General features: G+C 42.9%; 2 protein-coding genes across 2 annotated transcripts; both read right to left on the minus strand.

Moving 5' to 3' along the window:
• Window positions 1-169: 169 nt before the first annotated feature.
• On the minus strand, window positions 170-8,178 carry nox1 (NADPH oxidase 1). The gene is made up of 13 exons (XM_064329305.1): window positions 7,727-8,178; window positions 7,142-7,237; window positions 6,368-6,478; window positions 5,907-5,991; window positions 5,257-5,420; window positions 4,493-4,674; window positions 3,768-3,894; window positions 3,514-3,606; window positions 2,910-3,151; window positions 2,528-2,690; window positions 1,576-1,722; window positions 1,116-1,240; window positions 170-856 (listed from the first exon to the last, which is right to left on the minus strand). The coding sequence occupies exons 1-13, from the start codon at window positions 7,769-7,771 to the stop codon at window positions 730-732; spliced, it is 1,707 nt and encodes a 568-aa protein (XP_064185375.1). The 5' UTR covers window positions 7,772-8,178; the 3' UTR covers window positions 170-729.
• A 1,076-nt stretch (window positions 8,179-9,254) lies between these two features.
• Window positions 9,255-21,379, minus strand: xkrx (XK related X-linked). Its single transcript, XM_064329308.1, has 4 exons — window positions 21,253-21,379; window positions 18,839-20,181; window positions 12,375-12,634; window positions 9,255-11,177 (listed from the first exon to the last, which is right to left on the minus strand). Exons 2-4 carry the CDS (start codon window positions 19,198-19,200, stop codon window positions 10,366-10,368), a joined length of 1,434 nt encoding a protein of 477 aa, XP_064185378.1. The 5' UTR covers window positions 19,201-20,181; window positions 21,253-21,379; the 3' UTR covers window positions 9,255-10,365.
• Between the last annotated feature and the right edge of the window lie 609 nt (window positions 21,380-21,988).

Consider the following 21,988-nt stretch of genomic DNA (forward strand, 5'->3'; position numbering starts at 1 on the left):
AGATGTGTAACAGGTTAGGTTAAACTGTCGATGCAGAGTACATGTAATCATTATCACAAACAAGAAGAGAAGACGCTCACTGTTTTTCCTCTTATAACACATACAGATGAGGATCCCCCCCTTGTTCATTACTAATGCCGTTCAGTAGATTAATATTTTTTGTTGTAAATTGTTTTAAAGTTGTAATTTGTAAACAATCACAAGAACAAAAAACCAATGAACAAAGTGTGTAATGTATTTATCAATGTGAATTTTGCAGGAATGTTTGCAGTCTTGTGGTTTTCGTGAAGCCAAGTTGAGGTGCTCCTTGCACTGTGGCAAATGATTCATTTTGAAATTGATTACATCGGTTAATTGATAGAGCTAGAGCATAAATCTGTCCTAAAAGCTGAAAACTTTGTGCCATGTGGTCACTGAAACTGAGTTCAAAGGCAAAGCAAGAAGGATTGGGCCAAACTTGCCGTGTGTGATGTCTAGACAGTTAGAATCTTAAGAGATGTACACGGAGGCCCCGGGCCTAATCTTTCACCGGTCCCTCTTCAGCACATTAACGCCTGGGAGTAGAAATTCACAAGGTATTCATATCTCCGCACCTAAAGTTATTCAAGCGGAATCTGTTGAGCTGCGGGTTAGGGTGTGTCGATAAAGTAGTGCAACCAACTGCCCAAAATGTAATTTTGAAAGAGAGAAGAGCAGGTTCTTCAAGATGAATATGCTAATTTTCTGTCCTCAGAAATTCTCCTTGTTGAAGTAGAACTTTATTTTTCGAGGATCCACATCTGAGTACTTGATGCATTTTTTCTCTAGGGTCTTTGCCAGTGCCTCGGGCCCACACAGGAATGTGCCAACCACCGACCTGTGAACGTTAAAAGAAGGAACAAAACAAAGTGTGCATTTTTGTCAATTGCCTTTGTGTACACGGGCAGTCCCCGTTGCCTGATGTACATTTTTCCTTCTGTTATGCTTTACACAATCTGCAGAACACAAAACTACAACTGAAAGACAAGTGGCTCTGACAAAGATGTGTTGACATACAGCAGAAACGAATGATGCAATCGATATGCTGAACATAGGCGCTGGCTGCGCTATGAAGGCCTGAACACATGAACACTCACGTGGGGTTCTCCTTGGCGATCTGTTCAAATTCCCGATCCCAGTTAGGCCTCCCATAGTGGGTCTTCTGTTTGAGGCCCGTCACAACGTCCTTGTCTTCATCAAAGTGAACCATGACATGAGCCGTCTGAGGAAGATGAAGAGGGCGATACATAGGCGGAGCATCACCATCACTGTCATCACCACAATCGCAAGTGCCTCTTATAGAGGAAACATACTAATGTTTGTCAACCCTTTGAAGAGTAGGTTTTTTTGGAATGTCTTTTAGAAATATAAGTGAGTGTTCTAGAACTTCATTGCTTTCAATGGCCAGTAGTGTTTGTTACATCAGCAATAAAATGTTCAGTTAAGAGCATTCTAATCACATATTTGTGATCTTACACCTTAAAGGGTTAAATGCTCCATGGAAAGTTGGGTAATAAAGACTGCCATTGTTTGATAACGTGAACTCCCTGCACGTACGTGGCTGTAGTCCCATCCAGTGAGGAAGAGTTTGTAGGTGAGGAAGTTCCCCATTCCTCTCTCCTCCATTTCCTTCTCCAGCACCTGTAAAAGGTCTGCAAACCACTCGAAGGCATGTGTCTCTCTGCACAACCAATAGAAGTAGATCTGGAATAAGGAAATAAAGTCAAATAAATAAAAGGACAAAAGAAAATTCTGACACTGACACAATGCACTGCCGAGAAGCAGGTAATCTGATCTCATTCTTAAAAGCTTCGTATTTTAGACAATGGGGTCGCGTGCACACATTTTGAATGGCAGACTCTTCACAAAAAGGACAGTTTCAAATCAAGTGATAATGTTTCCAGAATGAACAACTCAACCACATGCAGCCAAGTTACAACATAACTGAGACGATTATTAAAGTCCTATCTTATTGCTTGCCGGGCCTAATTCGGTTGCCTTTTCTTTATCTTAGCCCCTTTTCCACCACTGAAATTAGCTCAAACTCCTCAGTGTTGTGGGGGTGGGGGGTGGAGTATCTTGCTGTGCTGACTGAAACCCTCCCCATTGTGCTTGCAGCCTTTCTTTTAGGGTGAAAATGGAAATGATGTCATGGGATGGTGTTCTAATTTTAGGGCTATGGGGAAACATAAGAGCTTCCTGAGTTTGTAATTTCCTTGACTGAGGTCTTGGAATGTAGTACCCTTTGGTACCTCGATGTATATCCACTAGCACAAAAACATCAGAGGGGGCTTATTGGATTAATAAGTACTAGCGGTTGTGTAGGGGACAGAACAGTGAAAATGTATGCATATGGACCTGCTAAACTCAACTATCTCTTAATCAAGTCGAAATCATCAGATATCATCACCAGACAGGAAAATCTGGTGAATAGTTCTTAGTCCAAATTTCAACTGAAAACTATGTGTCTGTGTTTTTTTTTTTTTTTTTGTTCAAGAAGGAACAGTACCTTTCTTGTGCGCAACTTTGGGTTTGACTCTTTGAACTTGTACCAGATGGACTTCAGAATGGAAGCAAAAGGTGTCACGCCAATGCCAGCACCAACCAGCATGCTGACCTCATAGTCAAACACGTCCTCACTGGCGGTACCAAAGGGTCCGTCCACAGCCATTCTGAGAGAGGGACACAGACCAGCGGTAAGAACACACAGCTATGTTAGGCATGCTTTAATTGGCTCATACCCAGTTTTAATTTGACCTTTAGACCCTTGTTTCTCAGAATACATAACTCTGTTTTTCAATTAGGTGCAACTTGGGCTGAATGGCCTGTTTTTGTCATTATGTTGTCATGTTAATTGTCAGAGCAGGTGAATCCAGTTTACTGTGCCTTACTTAGGTCCCTGGGCACCCTCCGGTAGCTGTTCCACCATGCTGATGAGTTGTTGGGTCCAGTCCCCCACAGATCGGATGTGCACGCTGAAGAAGTCCTCCTCAGGAGCAGAGGTCATGGTAAAGGGGTGCCACTCCAGCTGGGAGATGGAGGGGCAGTTGAGGAAAACATACTGGCCCACCTCCATCTTGAAACCTGCCTTCACCAGCTGGAGCTCCAGCACCTTGGACGGACGGATCACAATCTGACGGAGGATAAGAATGGGACAAATTTCGCAAGAGCTTTTCGGCAGATTGAAAGATACACACATATCTCTGCTGGAATCTTGCAGCGGCAACTCTGTGCCAATCTTCACCTTGCCAGCAGCCATACACACTGCCCATCTTGCTCAATGAGAATTTGAGTTTGTATCAGTGAACTGGCAGGCTGGATGGGTTCTGTGCTCCTGTGTCAGGAATGCCTAAATGTGACTACTTCGGAGGCATTAAACAATAAAGCAGTATTCATTTGATACTTGCTCTCCTCATCGTTTTAATCACCACTTCAAGACATTTTATGCATTTGAAGTCTTAGAATTCCGAACATCAGTCGGTATAGTTTGCTTACCTTCCTGTACCTGACGGTCTGCATGTAGCGGATGAAGCGCAAGATGCGCTCACAAAGGTAGAGGATCATGGGACCGATCACCCACATCCAGGTCTGCAGAAAAAAGTAATAAACGGGATACACTTTTACCAAGTACCAACTGCACAGTAAAATAGGGCCAGAAAGACTCGCCAGAAGGCATCAATATTTCACATATCATAGTTCCGCATTCAGGTTCAGGCTGGGCTGGTGCAAGTGGAATTGTGGTCTCTCACCTGTGGGAAACCTCCTGCAAACTGTGGAATGGGACATTCCTTTATCTTCCCCCAGTCCTCTACCCGGTCTTTGCAGAAGGAGTAATTGTGTGGTGGGTCTGTGACAGTTTGACTTCTCACAATTCGCCTGGACAGGAGGGGGGAGGGGGTGCATGGATGAGTGGTGTGGAAGTTTGATCAAAATGTCCTCAGGATCAACAGAAGCCTCTAATCCTGTCTGATCATTTTCGACAAACCTGCGGCAAATACTTAACTTGAACTACTTAACCCTTTAGATGCCAGATTTGTTAAAAAATTGTTTAATATTCTCAAAGATCTGCAGGAGTGCTTTCAAATTTTCCCATAAAAATTGACAACATGAAATTGGAAACTGCCTTCCTAATGCTACCATTACTTGATCAAACAACTCATAAGCATGAGTGAGGTTGCATATCCAAAAATAATGAAAAAATACAGATTCCTTACTTTTTACATTACAGTAATGCCGAAACACGTCAGCGTTATTTTAATGTGTGCCTAAAAATAAATAGTAAAAAGTAAGGAATCTGTATTTTTCCATTATTTTTGGATGTGCTACCTCACTCATGTTTATGTGTTGTTTGACCAGTTAATGTATATTTGGGCTCAGCACTCCATTTAATTTTGCTGGTTGATGCACACTTTTTCCTACCTTCACTATCATTACTTGTCTGACCACTCATCTTCAATTTTTACGAGTGCCTTACCCAGCTCCATGGATGACTAGCCCCGCGAAGAAGATGATGAAGAGGTGGTGGGTGTACCAGAAGACCTCAAAGTAGCTGCGGCGGATGACTTCCATGGAGGAAGTGATTATGAGGATGAGCGCTAAGGTGATGATGACTCCTGTGACCCCAGCGATGGTGGTAAACACCACATGGGTGGGTGTCTGGGACACAGGAAATGAATCACGTGAGTCACTGAGGCACCCTCAGGTCACATGGATCTCAAGTGTCCCCTGTACCTTTTGAGTAAATGTACATAGACTAGCTGGACTGTACATAATATAGATAAGAAAAATAAAACTTGTTTTTCCTCTCGTCTCCACAGCTAACTGTTGGCTCTGTCAGTTTGGGTCTAGAACTGTTCTTTTAAATGGTAAATGGACTGCATTTATATAGCGCTTTTATCCAAAGCGCTTTACAATTGATGCCTCTCATTCACCCATTCACACACCCACCAACAGTGAAAGGCTGCCATGCAAGGTACCAATCAGCTCATTGGGAGCAATTAGGGGTTAGGTGTCTTGCTCAGAGACACTTCGACACGCCCAGGGCGGGGGATTGAACCGGCAACCCTCCGACTGCCAGACAACCGCTCTTACCTCCTGAGCTATGTCGCCCCTTTTAGTCTTGTTATGCACTTGCAAGTTAACCCTGGATGAGATTATGTACCGAGTGCCTAAATGCAAAAAAAATACAAACGCTTTCTCGCTCCAGTAGTGAGCACAGTGAGCTCATGTGAGACTTACGGTGTTGGTGGAGCGAATGGGATTCAAGTAGGTCTCGTGGTCGTCGTCGTCGTCGTCGCCGCCGTCGCCCAGGCTAGAGAGGGCTGTGCTCAGCTCGTCGTACTCTCCCCGTCTGCTCTTGTTGAACCACTCCATGTTGAGCAAATGGGCCACGGTGTGCACAGCTACCCAATTCAAGGAAGAAAGACAGTGATGTTAATGCTCTAAGGACATGAACTTTGAACTTTGGTTTCACAATCACTAGGATATCACTGCCATTAAAATATGGCGTCCGTCGCTTCAGATGCAGATATCTGCTGTCCGCTGGTTTGAGGAAGTATTGCGAAATAAAATTGTTTGTCATTTTTATTAGAGTAGGCTACGTATAGCTGCATTTCACGAGGCAACATTTTTTGCCAATAAAAGAAATCGTCTTCAGTGAGGTTTGATTTTTCCATTTTTTTTTTACCCCATCCACATTTAACAGGTTGGCCAATGAGAATGTCATATCAGGAATGCTTTGTAATGGATATACACACAATGTCAAATTGGCAGCTATATTTTTGTATCGCAACACAACACATTCCTTATCTTCCAAAAGAATCTTGAGTCATTAAACAGTAGCATGTAAAACAGATTATCTTAGCAGGAAATGAAAGCCAGTTAATTACCTGTCATCAGGCCAATCATGTATGCCACCAATTTGTGGAAAGTGAGATTTTTATCCAGCTGTTTTCTCATTGATCGCCCACAGCACTGAAATAAACATGAATGAGGCAACTCAGACAAAGTGAACTTCAAGCATATTTCAGTATCCGCAACCAATGCCCCGTAATGTTTTGAATATGAGTTATGAGCAAGCTGACCAATTACATTTTAATGGGTCACAATGCATTCCCACTCCCTAAGCAGGGAGTGACGTCAGTTCATCTCTCGGTACACTGTACATTGTATCAGGAAGGAAAAATTTTTTAAGCTGAACTGATAAAAAGTACTAAACAGGGACTAATTAAACAGGGACTAAGTTAACATTTGCTATTTGCTTCCTGCAATACTTCGGGAAAGCAGCTCAGCAAATACTACGCAAGATCCACGTCATTTAATGACTCTATGCTGGGGCGCTCGGACTTACCATGAAGGAACCACGTAAAAGAGAGAGCAGATTGCGGCAAACTGGGAGCAGGATCAGGAGGCAGTTGAAGTTGAGAACGGCCGCGGGCGCTCGAGCCCAGGCAAGCGCAGCCTGAAACGCCAAAGACAAGACCGTCTCAGCGATGCCACCGTTCAAAATGTTCTTTATCCACTTTTGTTTATTGTACTGTTTTTTTGTTTTGCTTTTGTAATTGTCAATTTCTGTTTCATTGAAATTGTACTTAGGAGTATATTTGCAAGAATGGACCATGTTTTAAAAAGGAAGCAAGTAGGCTCATCATTTGAATTGTATGGGTAAATGCTATTTTAAATTAATTGTATTTTTCAATGGCAATTGTGGCATGGCTTTCTGGACAATAACTGAATGTGTCTTTGCACCATGGTCAAGGGGATATGATCAGCAAATTAATACTAATCCTATTGGCTAATTATTGGTCATTTTAATGGTCATATCACAGAAACATTATTATACTGTTTCTTTCTGTAAAAATCACTGCTTGACATTAAGTCGAAAATCCAAACAATCTGGGTTAAAATAACCCAGTATGTCTAATATTTACCCATTGTTGAAATAACCCACATTTTGGGTAGTTTTTGACCCAGAATCTTTTAGATCGAAGACTCAAAGGTGGTACAACAGACATTTTAAAAACGTGACATTATACATAATTAAACATTTAGCATTATTCCTCTTCTCTAGATTCCATACAAATATTTATGAACAATCAATTGAAAGAATAATGATGGCACATACCCCTAGAATATGGCGCGTGTAGTAAAACCTCTCCCCCAGGTCATAGAAAAGATAGAAGTAGACGAACAGGAATATATTTATCCCCATCCACACCACCTGCAGTTCCAGTCAAAAGGATAAAGGTGTAAAATAAGCAATGGCTTTGCAATCGTGACAAGACATTCAGAATAAATATGAACAAAAGCATTAGCAGTTAAAAACTCCAAGTCTTCTCTGAACGAACGATTGTATTCACCAAGCAGTGCAACGAAATGGAGCAAAATGACAATAAGATTATAATTCATAAGTAGCTATGCTATTCTCTTCGCAGAAATATGTGCAACTGTTAATCAAAATCTGGCGAATCAACTCTAATATTACAGACCTGGTGTGTTTTCGACTATTATGCTAAGGTTGTAGTAAAATGTATATTCACAGCAAAAATGTTCAGCGTTATGAATGATGTAGGCCTAACTATAAATTAACTTAAATAGACATTTGGGAAATGATTCCCTAGCGAACTGTCATAAAAAATATTTCACGTGCACATCCACTGCCATGTAATTCATGTAATTCCTGTTGCAACAAAAAAAAATATTTACCTACCAATATGAGTGCTGACAATCCATTGTTAATAATCCAATTCCCCATTTTATCCCCACGTTGACACAATTTAGCTCTTTCGACGCCGGTGAACTGCGATAAACGTCTTCATCGGAGTATTTATACACATTCGGCCTAACTGTTCAATCCCCTCCTAGCGACACAATAAAGATGCGATTGGCGGGGCGGTTTCCAGGTGCGGCAAACCCATGTGAGTAATTCCGAAAACTCTCAAGGAAGAAAATACAAAAATGTCAAAAGAAGCAGTCTGTGTCGACATACCGTACTGATTCCTAATGTGAAAAAAACATACCATTCCTGAAGTTACAATGGCCCAAACAAAGAGTGGCATTCATGCAGAGACCAGGAAGACAGAACTATTTTGCAAGTTTTTTGGTGGACGGATGAATGTAAAATTATGGTTCATTACGTAACATTAGTAATTAAATTCTTGACAAGCTACACGCTTTCCATCGTTTCGCACTCTAGAAAAACCAAAAAGGCGGCTAAAGAAGATTCTGAGGTTGTAGGCTACTATATTCTAAATAAGCATTCATCTCTTTGTGAATGCTTATTCAGAACATGATCCAGGCTCTGACACCCGTGCTTATACAAGTTTACAGTAAAGACACTTTGGAGTCTTGACGTCAAAGACGATAATTACAACATGTTCATTTTCTATGCTTGCTGCGGTTTCTTCAAAGCTATTAGTGGGGCGGGACATTTTGCCTTGCTCAGGAGGCAGGAGCGCTGCTACCCCTTGCCGAGAAGTGCAGACCGATGTTCACTGCTTGCACGTGATAAGCACCAAGACGCTCTATGTGGCGTCAAACCATTCCCAATTTCCCCATTTCCAATGGAAGATGCGTTGACGCCCGACTAGGCTTAAACAATAACATAACTTATTTGAAGTAGAAGTGTGTTGTGTGGTGGCATACAAGTAGTCAGCTTGGGCTATCAGGTGTACTATAGTTTTGTTTGCTATTCTGCATTACCGCTAGTAACACAGAGCCAAGATAGCAGACTTAAACACAATGATTCATACGTTATTGGTTTACTGGCGCAAATGACAATGAACTGGCCGTCTACTATTATCACCATTTGGTTTCCAAACCTCCGGCTTCCTGATTGATGACGCAAAAAGTTCCAACACCTTGTAACACTCGATTCTTCTAGTGAGGTGTATGCAGTGGTCAATTCTTGTCATGGTCGTGTCAAGAGTTTTTGGGCGTATGCATCATCCTATCAGAGCTGCATCCTATCGAAGCATCAAGGGGTTGGGTCGACCCGCCCAGCGAATTGCTCTGGTAAATAATGCTTACTGTCTATTACATTTTACCGGTGTTATAGGGAAAGGCAGGTTTAAATTACCTGCTCGGCTGCAGGTTTAGGCAAAATGCTTACTAAGTGAAACGAGGAGAGCTTGCCTTTTATAAACAGCTAGCTAATGTTAGCAAGGTAACTACTAGGTCAGCCTACTTGGCAAAACAGGCCCCCGATGAGCCCCAGAAATACAAGCTCAGTCATGTGACTCATTTGATAATTTTATTTTTTTAAACAATATTTTAGCATATTCAAGACGATTTAACAATGAAGATTCAAGTTTCCAATAAATAGGCACTTCTTTGTAAATCAGCAGAAACAATCCAATAAATACAGCCTCTTAAGTAATAAAAATAAAATATTTTTAGATCCAAACAAGCATTTGAACATTTTATGTAAACATACAAAGTAAAGCAAGTGAAAACAACAATCACCATTTCCGATGTACTCAGTGAATAATAAAATTTAAAAAAAGTTATCACAAACATATTTATCAGCTCATACTGAACATCACTTTCTCAAACAGTTGATATCCTTAGCCAGCCGGCCACAAGCTGCCAAGACCAGCTTTGCTACAATGTGCAGTTTCTCAATTACAGAAAAATTGAGTAGACAGACTAGTGACTAGTACTATGAGGAAGGCAGTGTCCAATTCCATGTTGTCAAAAGATAGTTTCCTTGTTGGTTAGGCTCAAATGGAAGGAATGGTGCAGGCAGGTTGACTCCGACTGGTGACCATTTGTCAAGCACGCGGAAAATACTGGAAGGACGTCAGAGGTCTGTCTCAAAATCCATTCAGAGGGGGGTGGAGCTGTCCGGCTGGACCGGTCTAACTCACTCCACCACTCTGAAGACCCTTGGCAGGCGTCCCACACACCTGGACCTCTGCCTCCGTCGCAATGCCTCTTCTTCAAGGCTTCCTTTGTACAACGCGTCATAGCGCAACACAGACAAATACATTCTTTGGTCTCCTGTGGTCCCACAGGCAGTACAGCACACGTACGGTGTCAATATTTGTAAAATCGACACACAAAAAAAAAACTCATCAAAGCAGCAATTCTCCCTTTTAAACCACACGGGTGTTAGTACTGCAACCTGGCTTCCCTCGAGGCTCCTGCTTGAGAGCGTAGCCTGAATACCGACCGGGGCGAATCACGGATACAGCGAAGAATTCTCAGGACAGTAAACAGGAAGTCTGAGGGGAAGTGCTAGCCAGCTGCCCCGTTGCCACGACACAAGACGCAGAACAGCCTAGAACACACTGCCCGAACCTGAAAGGGAGGTGGACCAACACGCACACCCCCCCACCCCCCACCCGCTCAGGCGGCATCCGTGATATCATCGAGAATGTCCGTCTCGCGGTCAAGCCCCAGCTGGCTGGTGAGGTCCGGGGGGGGCGGGACCTGCGGCGTGAGCGTCAGGGAGACCTCGGCGTGGGGCTGGGCGGCGCCGTCCGGGCGGCAGCACACGCAGCGCAGGCAGTCCTCCACGTTGCGGCCGAAGAGGCGGCGGCAGGGGTGGCAGTACTGGTAGAAGAGCAGCATGAAGAGCATGGCCAGCGCGTAGCAGACGATCAGCTGCAGCACCAGCATGGGCGCGCACACGTGCTCGTAGTAGTCCGACCTGAAGAAGTACCACAGGACGACCAGCACGATGTTCTCGGCCAGCCGCACGCTGTAGTAGGCCGCCAGCCGGCCCCAGCGCTGCCGCTTCTCGATCAGGTCGCGGTGCGCCAGGTTCAGCTCCACCGCCGACCAGCAGAAGATGTTGATGCAGGCGTAGAGCAGCGTGACCAGGCACAGCACCACCGTGGTGCCCACCTTGCTCAGGTCCTTCTCCAGGTTCTCGGGCAGCGAGGCCTTCCGGGTCCAGAACTCGGCCCAGGGGAGCAGCAGGAAGAAGGCCAGGTTGCCCAGCACGGCGGGGGCCACCCAGTAGGTGAGCGCGGTGCTGCAGAGCACCAGGGCCGCCACGCGCGTGGCGATCTCCAGCCCGCGCCACAGCACCATGCACAGGTACGCCGCCGGGCGCAGCCGCACCTTGTAGTCGTCGTACTTGATCTGGATGGCCAGCACACTGCACACCAGGGCCCCGTAGGTTATGGAGACCAGGGTGATGCCCATCAGGACAACTGGAACACAGAAGAGCTGCTTTCACCACGGGCCCCTGACATTCAGACAGGGGTGCTGAGGGGTCTCTGAAAACCTGGACCAAATAGGTATTTGTAATCCTTTAACCCTTTAGACACCAGTCAGACCCCTGTACGATACTGCCACTGTTAAAAAAAACATGAATTTTAATGGAAATGCTCAGGGACGTGCAGGAGTGTATCCAGTTTTTCATGCAACGGAAATACCACAGGTGTAAGGCATGTACTTCATGGGGGGGAGGCTACCTCACATGTAAGACATGGGGGAGCAGTCTCTCGCGCTTGTAAGGGGGGGGTCTACGTCACATGTAAGGCATGGGGGCGGCGGGGGTCTACCTGCGGGGTCTACTGAGCATGTAAGGCATGGGGGGGGGCTACTCGTGTAAGGCATGGGAGGGGGGCTACTTGGTAAGCGTGGGGGCTACTTCGCGTGTAAGCGTGGGGAGGGGGCTACCTCGCGTGTAAGGCGTGGGGGGGGTCTCGTGTAAGGCGTGGGGGGGGCTACCTCGTGTGTAAGGCGTGGGGGGGGTTCCTGTGGTAAGGCGTGGGCTACTCGTGCAAGGCTGTTTTATACTTTGCGTAGTTTGCGTTGTGTGCGGCACTCGCGAGCGGGCAGATCATTCATACTTGTGCGGCATGCTGCACCGGCTGCGCAGGCTACGTGATTAGAATTTGTTACTGACAGTTATAGTTCTAAAGAAAATACCTTCATTCATATTTCCAAACCTACTAAATACTGCACCAATGACCAGAAAAATGCTTAGCTAAATGTAACTTGTTGCAATCGGTTTTGTGAATCAACTGTTAGGCTATAACCTGTTAGCCAGAGCGGTATGCCAGTGACCTCATGTCAGCAGTCAACTAATCATCTTCTTTATGGTGTACGCGGGCACAGGTTGCCAACTATGCGCTTTTAAATTTTTGAGGAGGTACGCGGTTGCGGTCTGCAACCGTCGCACATGCCACACATTCCGCCCAACCCCAACACAGACCCATTTTTACGTGTACTACGCAGAAGTATAAAACAGCCTTAAGGCGTGGGGGGATGGGGGGGGGCTACCTTGCATGTAAGGGCAGCCTACCTCACGTGTAAGGCATGGGGGGGGCAGCCTACCTCGCATGTAAGGCGTGGGGGGGGGTCTACTTCACATGTAAGGCATGGGGAGGGGGGCAGCCTACCGCGTGTGTATGGCATGTACTTCTCCTGGATGGTGGCGTAGAGCTGCAGGGTGAGCTGGGGGGTGGAGCCCAGGAAGGCCTGGATGACGGCGGTGCGTTTGAAGGCGTTGCGGTGGGCCGCCAGCTTGCGCTCCGAGTGGCTGACCTCCCACTCCATGGGCGTGCCCCCGCCCATGCTCAGCCGGATCTTCCTGCTGATGGTCACGTACGGCTCCTCCTCCCTTCCGGCCTGGAAGTACACCATCAGAGCCTCCACACACCTGCAGGAGCCAGGCAGAGACGGGCAGGAGAGAAGCGCAGACGAGTCACAACAGTGGAGCAGCAGACTCACTGACACTGCATCATCCGCTCAGTATGCGCCATCACCCTCGTCACTTACCAGGGTGACTCATAGAACGCGCATTTGTAATGTTATTTCATTTACTTGATATCGCAAGGAAAAACAAAGAAGAGGAAGGTCTCTCAAACTTGATGAAAATGATGCTCATTTACAGGACCGTGCAATTATCAGAAATGCGGGAAACGCATGCCGTGGATGCCTTAAATAACCTTTTTCAGATGCTGCGGCCAGAAACAGGAATGTATATTCAAAATATTGTCACTTGATTTAAGGAAGCCAGCGCCCGACCCACCTAAATCAATCAGTCTGCCAATCAACAGGGAGTCTGATGTTCCGGAAGCTGACCCAGAAACCAGTCTATCGCGATGTTAATCAAATCAAGCTGTCCCTCATGCTTAGAACCTGCATTGCCCTCATGATAAGTGACCTGAACTATCTGGGCAGCATGGTTGATTTCCCGGAGTTTGAGATCCGAGCGGATCATTTACAATATTCAAAATGTTCAAGACAATCCAGAGCAGAGTATTCATTTGCTCGATATTCACCCAGGCAATTCCAACAATCCATCCATTATCTAACCCGCTTATTCGTGGTGAGGAGCCTATCCCACCATCCATTAGGTGTTATACATTTATAATTGTGAAAACACCATGAAATTAATCTGAAAACAGTGTCACTGTACAAATTGCTTTTTGGAGTTACTTTAAATGCATTTTCTTGCTTTAGCATTTAGACCATAAATACTGAACGCCCCAACACAAGCCACTATAACGATGGCCAGTCATCAGGACCTTCTATAATTATGAACTTATCCTTCCGTGCACTGAAACTGAGCTAGCATAGAAATGCATTAAAACTTAAATCTGAAATATGTCATAAAATGAACTAGGAAATCAATATCCACAAGATGGCGCTCTAATGCAAGGCATCTTTGAATTGTCAAGGGCTGGTTAGTGTTAGTGTTACTGAAGCATGGGTTTTAGTTCATTGGTGTTCAACATTGACACACTTTAAGGACTGTGTACAAAAACCTCCATAATTCAAGATGAATTAAAAATACCAAAAAAATAAACATTTATTCATGTTAAGATCTTTATATTTTCCAAAGAGTCAACTTCAAATCCTAATATGTAGCTACTTGCATCTATGCAAACTAATCAGTATAATGGAAGACCATTTAAAGTCCTGCAAATGAAGAAAAGTTACTTAATTAATATAGTTATATTCAGTTTGTTTTGTTGGTTATTTTAAAGGAATACTATGGAGGATTTTGACCTTAAAATATTATAAAATAACCATGCTAAGGCACATCTATGATGCACGGGCAATGTCTTTCTTTACTTTCTGTTTGCTGAATGCATCCACCTTTTCCTATATTTGTTATTTTAAAATGGATTCAGGACATTTCTGGGTGTGGCACTGTTTTTTGTGTGGGGAGGGGTGGGTGTGGCTGCAGAGCTAGCTAGCAAAGAAGTCCAGATACAGTGACGCAAAAAGACAAATCGACAGGTTTCGTTCAAGAACTGTTAACCTTGGAACTGCTTTTCCTCATTTGCGTCAGCTGAAGTTAGCCGAAAGAATTAAAAGTGACGTGGAGCTGGCTGGTTTTCTGTTGGACCTGTAAGTAAGGTTATTAGCAGTGTGAAGCTAGTGACAGTAAGGACTTTCACAAGGGTCTGAAATGTTCAAATTCAAAGTTACAACGGTAAAACCGCCATTACATTCAACATAATGGAATTAAGCTATAAACAAATCTGCCTTCTTGCTGTTGATCACAGTCGCTCATTTCACAGTACTCATGTTACCTCTAGCTACCCAGCTAGCTACGTTAGGTGGGGTAACTAACTCGGCCTAAGTAGGTGGGGTTGAAAATGTAGGAGGGGACTTTTTTTTATTATAAACACAGCCTAAGAATTCGTGAATAGTATGCCTTTAAAAATTTATTTAGCATTCCCACAGCACTTTCACTTCTGCTGAGAAGTTGAGGTAAATGTAAATGGAAAGCACCTAATGTAAAGTAGGTCACAAGTTGGAAGGCCAAGTTCATCCTGTTTTTCATATGACATCATTTTATTTGTTGAGGAAGAACAAAAAAAAAAAAAGAAAGAATACAAATCAGGAGCGCCCTGGGGCTGGGTTTCATTCCTAAATGCTGAGCTATGAGAAACTACCCTGCTTAACTGCAGCCCTTTACACCCAGAGAGCACAGCTACTATGGTGAAGTATCTTATTCACCTCTCTACCACCTTCACAGCAACAAGCAGGATACCTCCTTAGCCAAGTGTGAACGGCAGACTACGCTGTACAGTAATCTGCTGGGGTCAATATCCCATTTTAGGGCCTTCACTTACAGCCTCTATACTAGACTTTGGTTTTGGATCAAATCCTCTACTGGCTGCATTTTTAACAGGTGTTCCATGCAGGTTCTGTAGGGCGTGCCTGGCCAAACTAGACATTCAATGACTAATTAAAAAATATATATATAACTATTAACTCATGATAGGGGTCCCTTGGATGCTAAGACTGTTAAAAGTGCCATGAAATTGAGTTCGAATATTAGCTTTTGTAATAAGTTAGCGTTCAAATATATTCGAGTATCAATTGCCTATAATTCACAAAAATAAGCTGCTTATTGTCGGGCGCAATATGCACGTGACACTCCCTCTTAATTGGCTTGCGCGTTATTTTCCACAAGCGGGCAGTAGAAGAGGACATCGGTGAACTTTCATACTAGGTACTACATCTGGGGCCTCATTTATAAAACGTATTTTAGATCAACGTTGTGGCGCGTACGTGGAAAATCACGTCAAAGTAGTGATTTATAAAATTTCTACATGACTCGATTTGACCGTGGAAACGGTTGTGGCTCTAGGTCAGGTTTCACTTAACGCATGCAAGTTCATGTTATAAATGAGCCCACTGCAGCTTCTATAACCTAATGCGCAAATGAATAAAGCACTTTCTCGTGGATGTAATTTGCCACAACTCGGCATTTATTAATCACAATAAGAGAAATTATTGTTTATAGGAAATCCGTTTATTTCTAAAATAAAAACTATTCAAACGGCTAATACCTGTAGCCTGTTTCTCGTGGTATTTGAATACACCAGACTTGCTCTGCAAAGCTTGCACGTAACCCTTTTCTTGTCCTTGACCTCGCCAGTTATGGCCAAGAAGCCGAAAATTCCCCAAACATGCTGCTGCCATTTTCACCGTTAGTTTTCAATATTTTTGATGTGACGGAGGAAGTAACGTTAGCACAGGAAATGAACTTTGCGTGCATTAACATGATTCGCCGCATGAAATTAAAGCCTGTATATTTATGTTAATTACAAAAAGCGGAATCAAAAACACGGGATCCAAAACTAATAGGCCTATTAGAATGCTCAAATTTAGGTTCGAACTTTAAAAAAAAAAAAAAAGAAAAAAAGAAAGAAAAAAAAGATTTTCGAATAGTTTTCGACCTTAGAATATTTTTTGACAGCCCTACTGGATGCCCTCGAGCCTGGGTGGGGGTCCCTGGATCAGAAAAGGCTGAAGACCCATGCTCTATGGTATTGTTCGGCTGTGCATGACTGCAGATAGGGAAGGTGCACTTGAGCAAAACTTGGCATCATTTCGAGCCAGAAGCATTTCCGTTTTTAAATGGGGAATTGTTCAGTGTCTGTTCTATTTAAATATGCAGAACCACATCCTCTTTAAAGTGCACCTTTAAAAATGTTTTTAAAAAGGAAGCTCTTCCATAAAGAAAAAGCATCTTGGCTACTAGGATACTAATTTGCTTCTGTACCTTATCTGAACCCAAGTGTCATTCTCCAAACTGAATTGAAGTCATTTTCAGAATCACTGATTATTTACTGATCATTGGCAATCATATACCACATTTTCAAAGCCCGAACAGGAGGTGGTCATTTTCACTTGGACAGATGATACAGGCCCCACCAACTCTCAAGTCTGTGCTTGTAAACGCTGCTGCCTTCATTGACCTACTCAGGATTTCCCTTGTTGTAAATAGCTCCCTTGTCGAGTTATGCACGTCTGAACTGCTGGTCATAAATCAGCAGGCACGGAAACCGTGGTAACCCAAGGAACGCCGGTGGCCTGAAGTTCATCTTTCCCCCGAGCAGGATGAAGCCAACCGTGCCCCACCCAGTGAACTCCTGGTCACAGTCCGTTAATCACATCACTTGCACTCAAGCCAGCAGGCAACTTGCGCAGTCAACTTAATTTTAAGTTGCTCTAGTAAAGAGCATCTGCTAAATTAATGTAATGCAATGGGCTTTTATACCCACCATTTGCTACATTTATCTACAGCAAAGAGAGTGCAAGAAAACTGCTGAACACGCTCGCCTGATTCCCAGAAATGGCATGGACAGTGCACTTGCAAACAGTGAAAATAGGCATTTTATGATGAGCTCACAAATTCCTGGTTTCAGATTCATTGTACTGGCAATGAGCCATAAAATATTTATTCCTTTAAACGGTTCCAGCTGACTGGATGTGGAGTTAATTTGACTAAATAAATGTACACACACACACAATTAAATAGGACAGTGACACAATTTTTGTTGTTTTCGCTCTGTACTCCAACACACTGGATTTAGAAATAAAACCATTAATATGAAGTTGAAGTGCAGGCTGTCGGGTTTGTTTCCAGGGTATTTACATCCATATGAAGAGATCCGTGCAGGAATTACTGCCCTTTCATACATAGCCTAGTCATACAATCGGTTTATGGTTGTGAGGATTATGAAACTTCAGCTGTCAGTACATTTCAAACAGTGTTGTTGTGAACACTTATTTAATCTCACACCACAGGTAGGCTATAGATTAACAAGTTGATCTAAAACTATTAAAGTGGCAAAACAATGAAAGACAGGTATACATTTGGGTTTATTTGAAAATTTGAGAGAAAACAACAGAGTAAAAATAAACAGAAACTGAGACTGTTAATGGAATCAAACTATTACATAAATTAATTAGTTAGTCGATCACCTGATTAGCACAGCTTTATAACTGCATTGTTTCATATGAAATATCTGTTTGGTACCACAATCAGGATGGAAAACAGCAGTGAGAGGAAGCTAATTTACCCACAGGCAGAATTACATTCCCGGGCATCCTGACTCAGAGTTTGCTTCCAGATAGATAAATATAGAGCCTGCATCAATGCTGCACGCCAACCATGATCCATTACACTGGTCTGCCCACTGCTAGGCACTACAGACCCAATTAAGATTGTCTCATTTTCAGGAGAGGTGTTTTGCCATTGAAAAATGATGCAATGAAATGATGTTGTAAATGTCAACTTGCACTGCTTACACAACAGCTTACACTACCTTCTACCGAAAGCACTGGAGATTTCATCATTATACACCATTTAAACTTGTGCACGACCCAAGCCAATCATCAACCATTTTATATTTTCCCAATGTACATTAAGATTAAGAAACAATAATACATTGATTACACAGAAATATATATCATGCATCTTCAAGTTTCAGTTTCACATAGTTACAAACATTACAGTCCGTACTGTGGGGCTCTATACCGCCTCCCTGACGTCATACGCTGAAACTATCAATTATCAGATATTATCACAGTTTCACTTCTATCATTTCCACTGGTTACTAGTTGACTCAATTAGGTAATTATCAATTTTGCTTTACGTTAGTCATTCGTGTCTTTAAAAAAATATTACTTACAAGACATAGGCTATGGGTTGTGCTTTTGCAAGTGAAAAGAAAAATACTCCAAAACAAATTTTATACAAATGTCCCAATGTTATAGCCTGGTGTACACCGGCTACTCAAATCTAATAGGCCCACTTATCTTCCTTTGGAAAACAATGTCCACATCAACGTCTAATCAACAACAGCCCAAATTCCCGTGAGAACGCATCATCCTGCCCTCCGTCCACCAACTTCACCAATTCCATAGTTATTAAACCAGAATAAATATCCCGAACTGTTGTCAACTGCGAATCCTCAACTTTTCTTGAAAATGAATAGCCTACATCTACTTGCAGTTTTAAAGTGTTAGACAAGACATCCCGGCAAAGACACAGTGAGGGTCAAAACATTACTTGTAGGCTACTCTAACGAGACATGATTCATTCGCATACCTGAGTATCGGTCCCATTTGTAGAAGATGTAAGAGAAGGACAAGAGGCCGGTCTCTTCCCAGGTCCCGATGTACAAAAGTCAGCGTCAGCTGAGTCAGCACCGAGGGTACTAGCATGAAGGTAATGGTCAGCCCCAACCAGAACTGGTCGTCGGTCTTGTGGTACATACTACAGAGAACCGCTGCGCTAACGAATTCGGCACAATACAATACGGTGGTAATAACAACGCCAAACGGAGGGTGAATGCTGCTGTGGTTGACAACTACAATGGGCCGGTTTGAAGCCGGCTTGTGGCTTGGTTGATACTGTTGGTATTCAAAAATATCGTTTTCGGTTCCTTCGCATTTAACAGCCATAGTCATTTTCCAGTTATTTAAAAAGCAAAAGTCCTTCAGCTAAGTGTCGCCAAATGGTTCATTTTGTAGTTAGCGAGACAACCGTACTTCGATCCAAGTCAGATAAAATTGCCATGTCTGCAAACCGCACATTTGTGAACATAGACGTTCACACAGACAAGGCGTACGCCAACTACGAAACAGGCTAACAACGCTCTCTATACTAGCTAGTGCCAAATATGTTAATCTAGTCTAGCCATATATGCAATTTGTTGAATATTTATAATGTAGCCAAATATTTCTTAGTCTTAGTAACACATCCAACTGGGAAAACGGAGATATCGAAAAGATACTTCAGTGTCTTCGCAAAAGTTACTAACAAGCGATTAGCTAGCTAGCCAAGTAACTTTTTAATTAGCCGATATCGAGCTAGCTATAAACTTAACTAAACGAACACAGTGCCCTGTGTAATATTAACGTAAGACGGATGGCTCGAATTTAATTAATTGAAACCACTCCGTTTATATATCAAAACAAGGAAAGCGCCTGATTTCCTTACTGCAATATCTAGTCCACGCGGTGCGTTCTAGTAAAAGCGGTTAGCTAGCTAATGTCACCAACGTTAAACCGTTCAAACGAGCCGCGTAAAAACCCCACAACATAGCCTACTACAACTACAAATTATGTCACAGCTCGCAGTCCCAGGTGACGGGCTCAATGCCCCCATTCAACAGTGGCAAAAAAAAAAAATCTGTGGTGTACACTCCATCCAACCTGTCGGTCTCGGTTACTCCCCTCTTTAAGTCCCATTTGTCATACTTCGCGGAGCAATGCAGTAGCTAGCCGGTTAACTCTTGGTGATCAGTGAAGGCAGGTGCGCTCCCCGCATGTTAGCCAAGTCAGTCGGACTGGTTTTCCCTGGCTTGTGCCCTCGGGTCCTAGTGCCCTTGGCCAGTTAAAACGGAAACGTGTCAAAAGGCTGGCGTTTGATGCGCACGACTGGGTTGTCTGTTAGTAAAAAAAGAGAAAAAGAAACAAGATTTAACAATAGTTCTCTTAATCTCATGAACAATAAAACTAATAACAAATAAATGCATTTCCCGACCTCGATGGTACACCTCTCAATGTAAATATGTAGGCCTAATGATATTATGATTCAAACTAGGCCTAACATCCATTTTTAAGAAGCCGGGGGCAATATCTTATTAAGTGTTCTTCAGCGGAAACATGTAAAGTGTCTTGGGATCACATCTTAATTCTGTGTGCAATAATAATTCCAAAAAGTCCTTACAAAAGATTTGTAAAGTTAGGAGTAAATTGGTTTCTCAGCATGCGTTGCCTAATCTTGATATGGTAATAAGTACTAATTGCAGCAAGCGTTGTTTCTGATTCAAATCCTTGCCTTTTTTGAGGCAGAGAATAGATGTGAAAATTAAAGTTTTCTTAAGATTTAGTTTCCTAATAATGAACTTAGCATGTATTAATTTGTTCTTTGGGATACCAGAAATAAGAACTCTACATTTGAGATTGTCCATTGTTTCCATAATGTTGCCACAGCTAATTGTATGAAACATTGCAGTCAAACTCAAAGCTGTCCTTACTTCTAATAGTATCCATACTATTGTATATTTTGAATTATTGAGTATCAAGGCAAAACTTCAGCTACCATTTTTTGCAGTCTGCATCTTTTTCTGCTTTTGAAAGGCAATTTCATTACTCTGGGGCAGGCAAGAGATCTATAATTAACTCATGGGTGGAGTTTAGTGTTAGTCTGTAACTGCATATTGCCCCTGCAGTCAGCCCCAGTAGTGCCCTGTAATGTAATACTGCTTATGTTGATCCATCGTTCTCTCTCCCTAAGTCTTTAAACAGAGTGTGAATATTTACCCTCCTAATCTGGCTTACTGATTCAGGATGAAAAATAAAAAAGGACACCATAACAACAACTTGTAAAATGATTAATTATATACAATACCATTTAGAAAGGCAAAACACTACAAAAATGTGGATGCACAATATTTAGTATAGGTGGTCCAAAACTTACCAACCTCATGAGAAAATACATTTTCTGTGACTCACCCCTTATTAAATATGTAGCCATAAATTTTGTTCAGACATGGAGTCAATTTCATTAATATGGATCAAAATAACTACATGTACCCTTTATCAAGTCCAATGAATGCAACAAGTGCGGTATTCATGAACTACAATATACACTACACAACAAAAAACCTCCAGCACTTCCGTGACCCATAGTGTGGGAACTTGGTTTTGTGAAGTTCAGCCTTCAGTGTCTTCAGGAAACACAGAACATTACCATATATGTCTTTAGGAATGGCAGTTGGCATACCGTCATTGGTGTCACAGCAAAATGACGGAGGGTTGTGGTCAGAGGACAGCAGTTAAAGAATATCCCTAAATGGGTGGAGCTGTACTGACATACAGTAACAGGCTGAAGTATGGAGGCAAAAAGTAGTTATTAGGTGTTCAGCTTCTGTGATGTCTTTTACACAGTCACATATGCACCTTACACAGCCACATTAACCAGGAAAAAAGTAATTGTGAAAATCCACTATAGCCTTTTTTCACTATACACCCAAATATCAGTGTTTAAGTGAAGTGAAGCGCAGTTGATTCATTATTTTTGGCGAGTCAAAGGGCCCTCTTTAGTTTTCATTTTTTTAAAAAGAAGACTTACTGCAAGTGTCTTGCTGCAACTAACGCTTTGGCGTTGTTGATTTTTCAAATCGAAAAGAATGCCTGTCACGTCAAAGAACCCCCTTTCTTAACTTTTGCTTGTGTGTAATGCCATCTA

This window comes from Anguilla rostrata, chromosome 3 (genome assembly GCF_018555375.3).
Source record: "Anguilla rostrata isolate EN2019 chromosome 3, ASM1855537v3, whole genome shotgun sequence".
In the NCBI taxonomy this organism is placed as follows: Eukaryota; Metazoa; Chordata; class Actinopteri; order Anguilliformes; family Anguillidae; genus Anguilla; species Anguilla rostrata.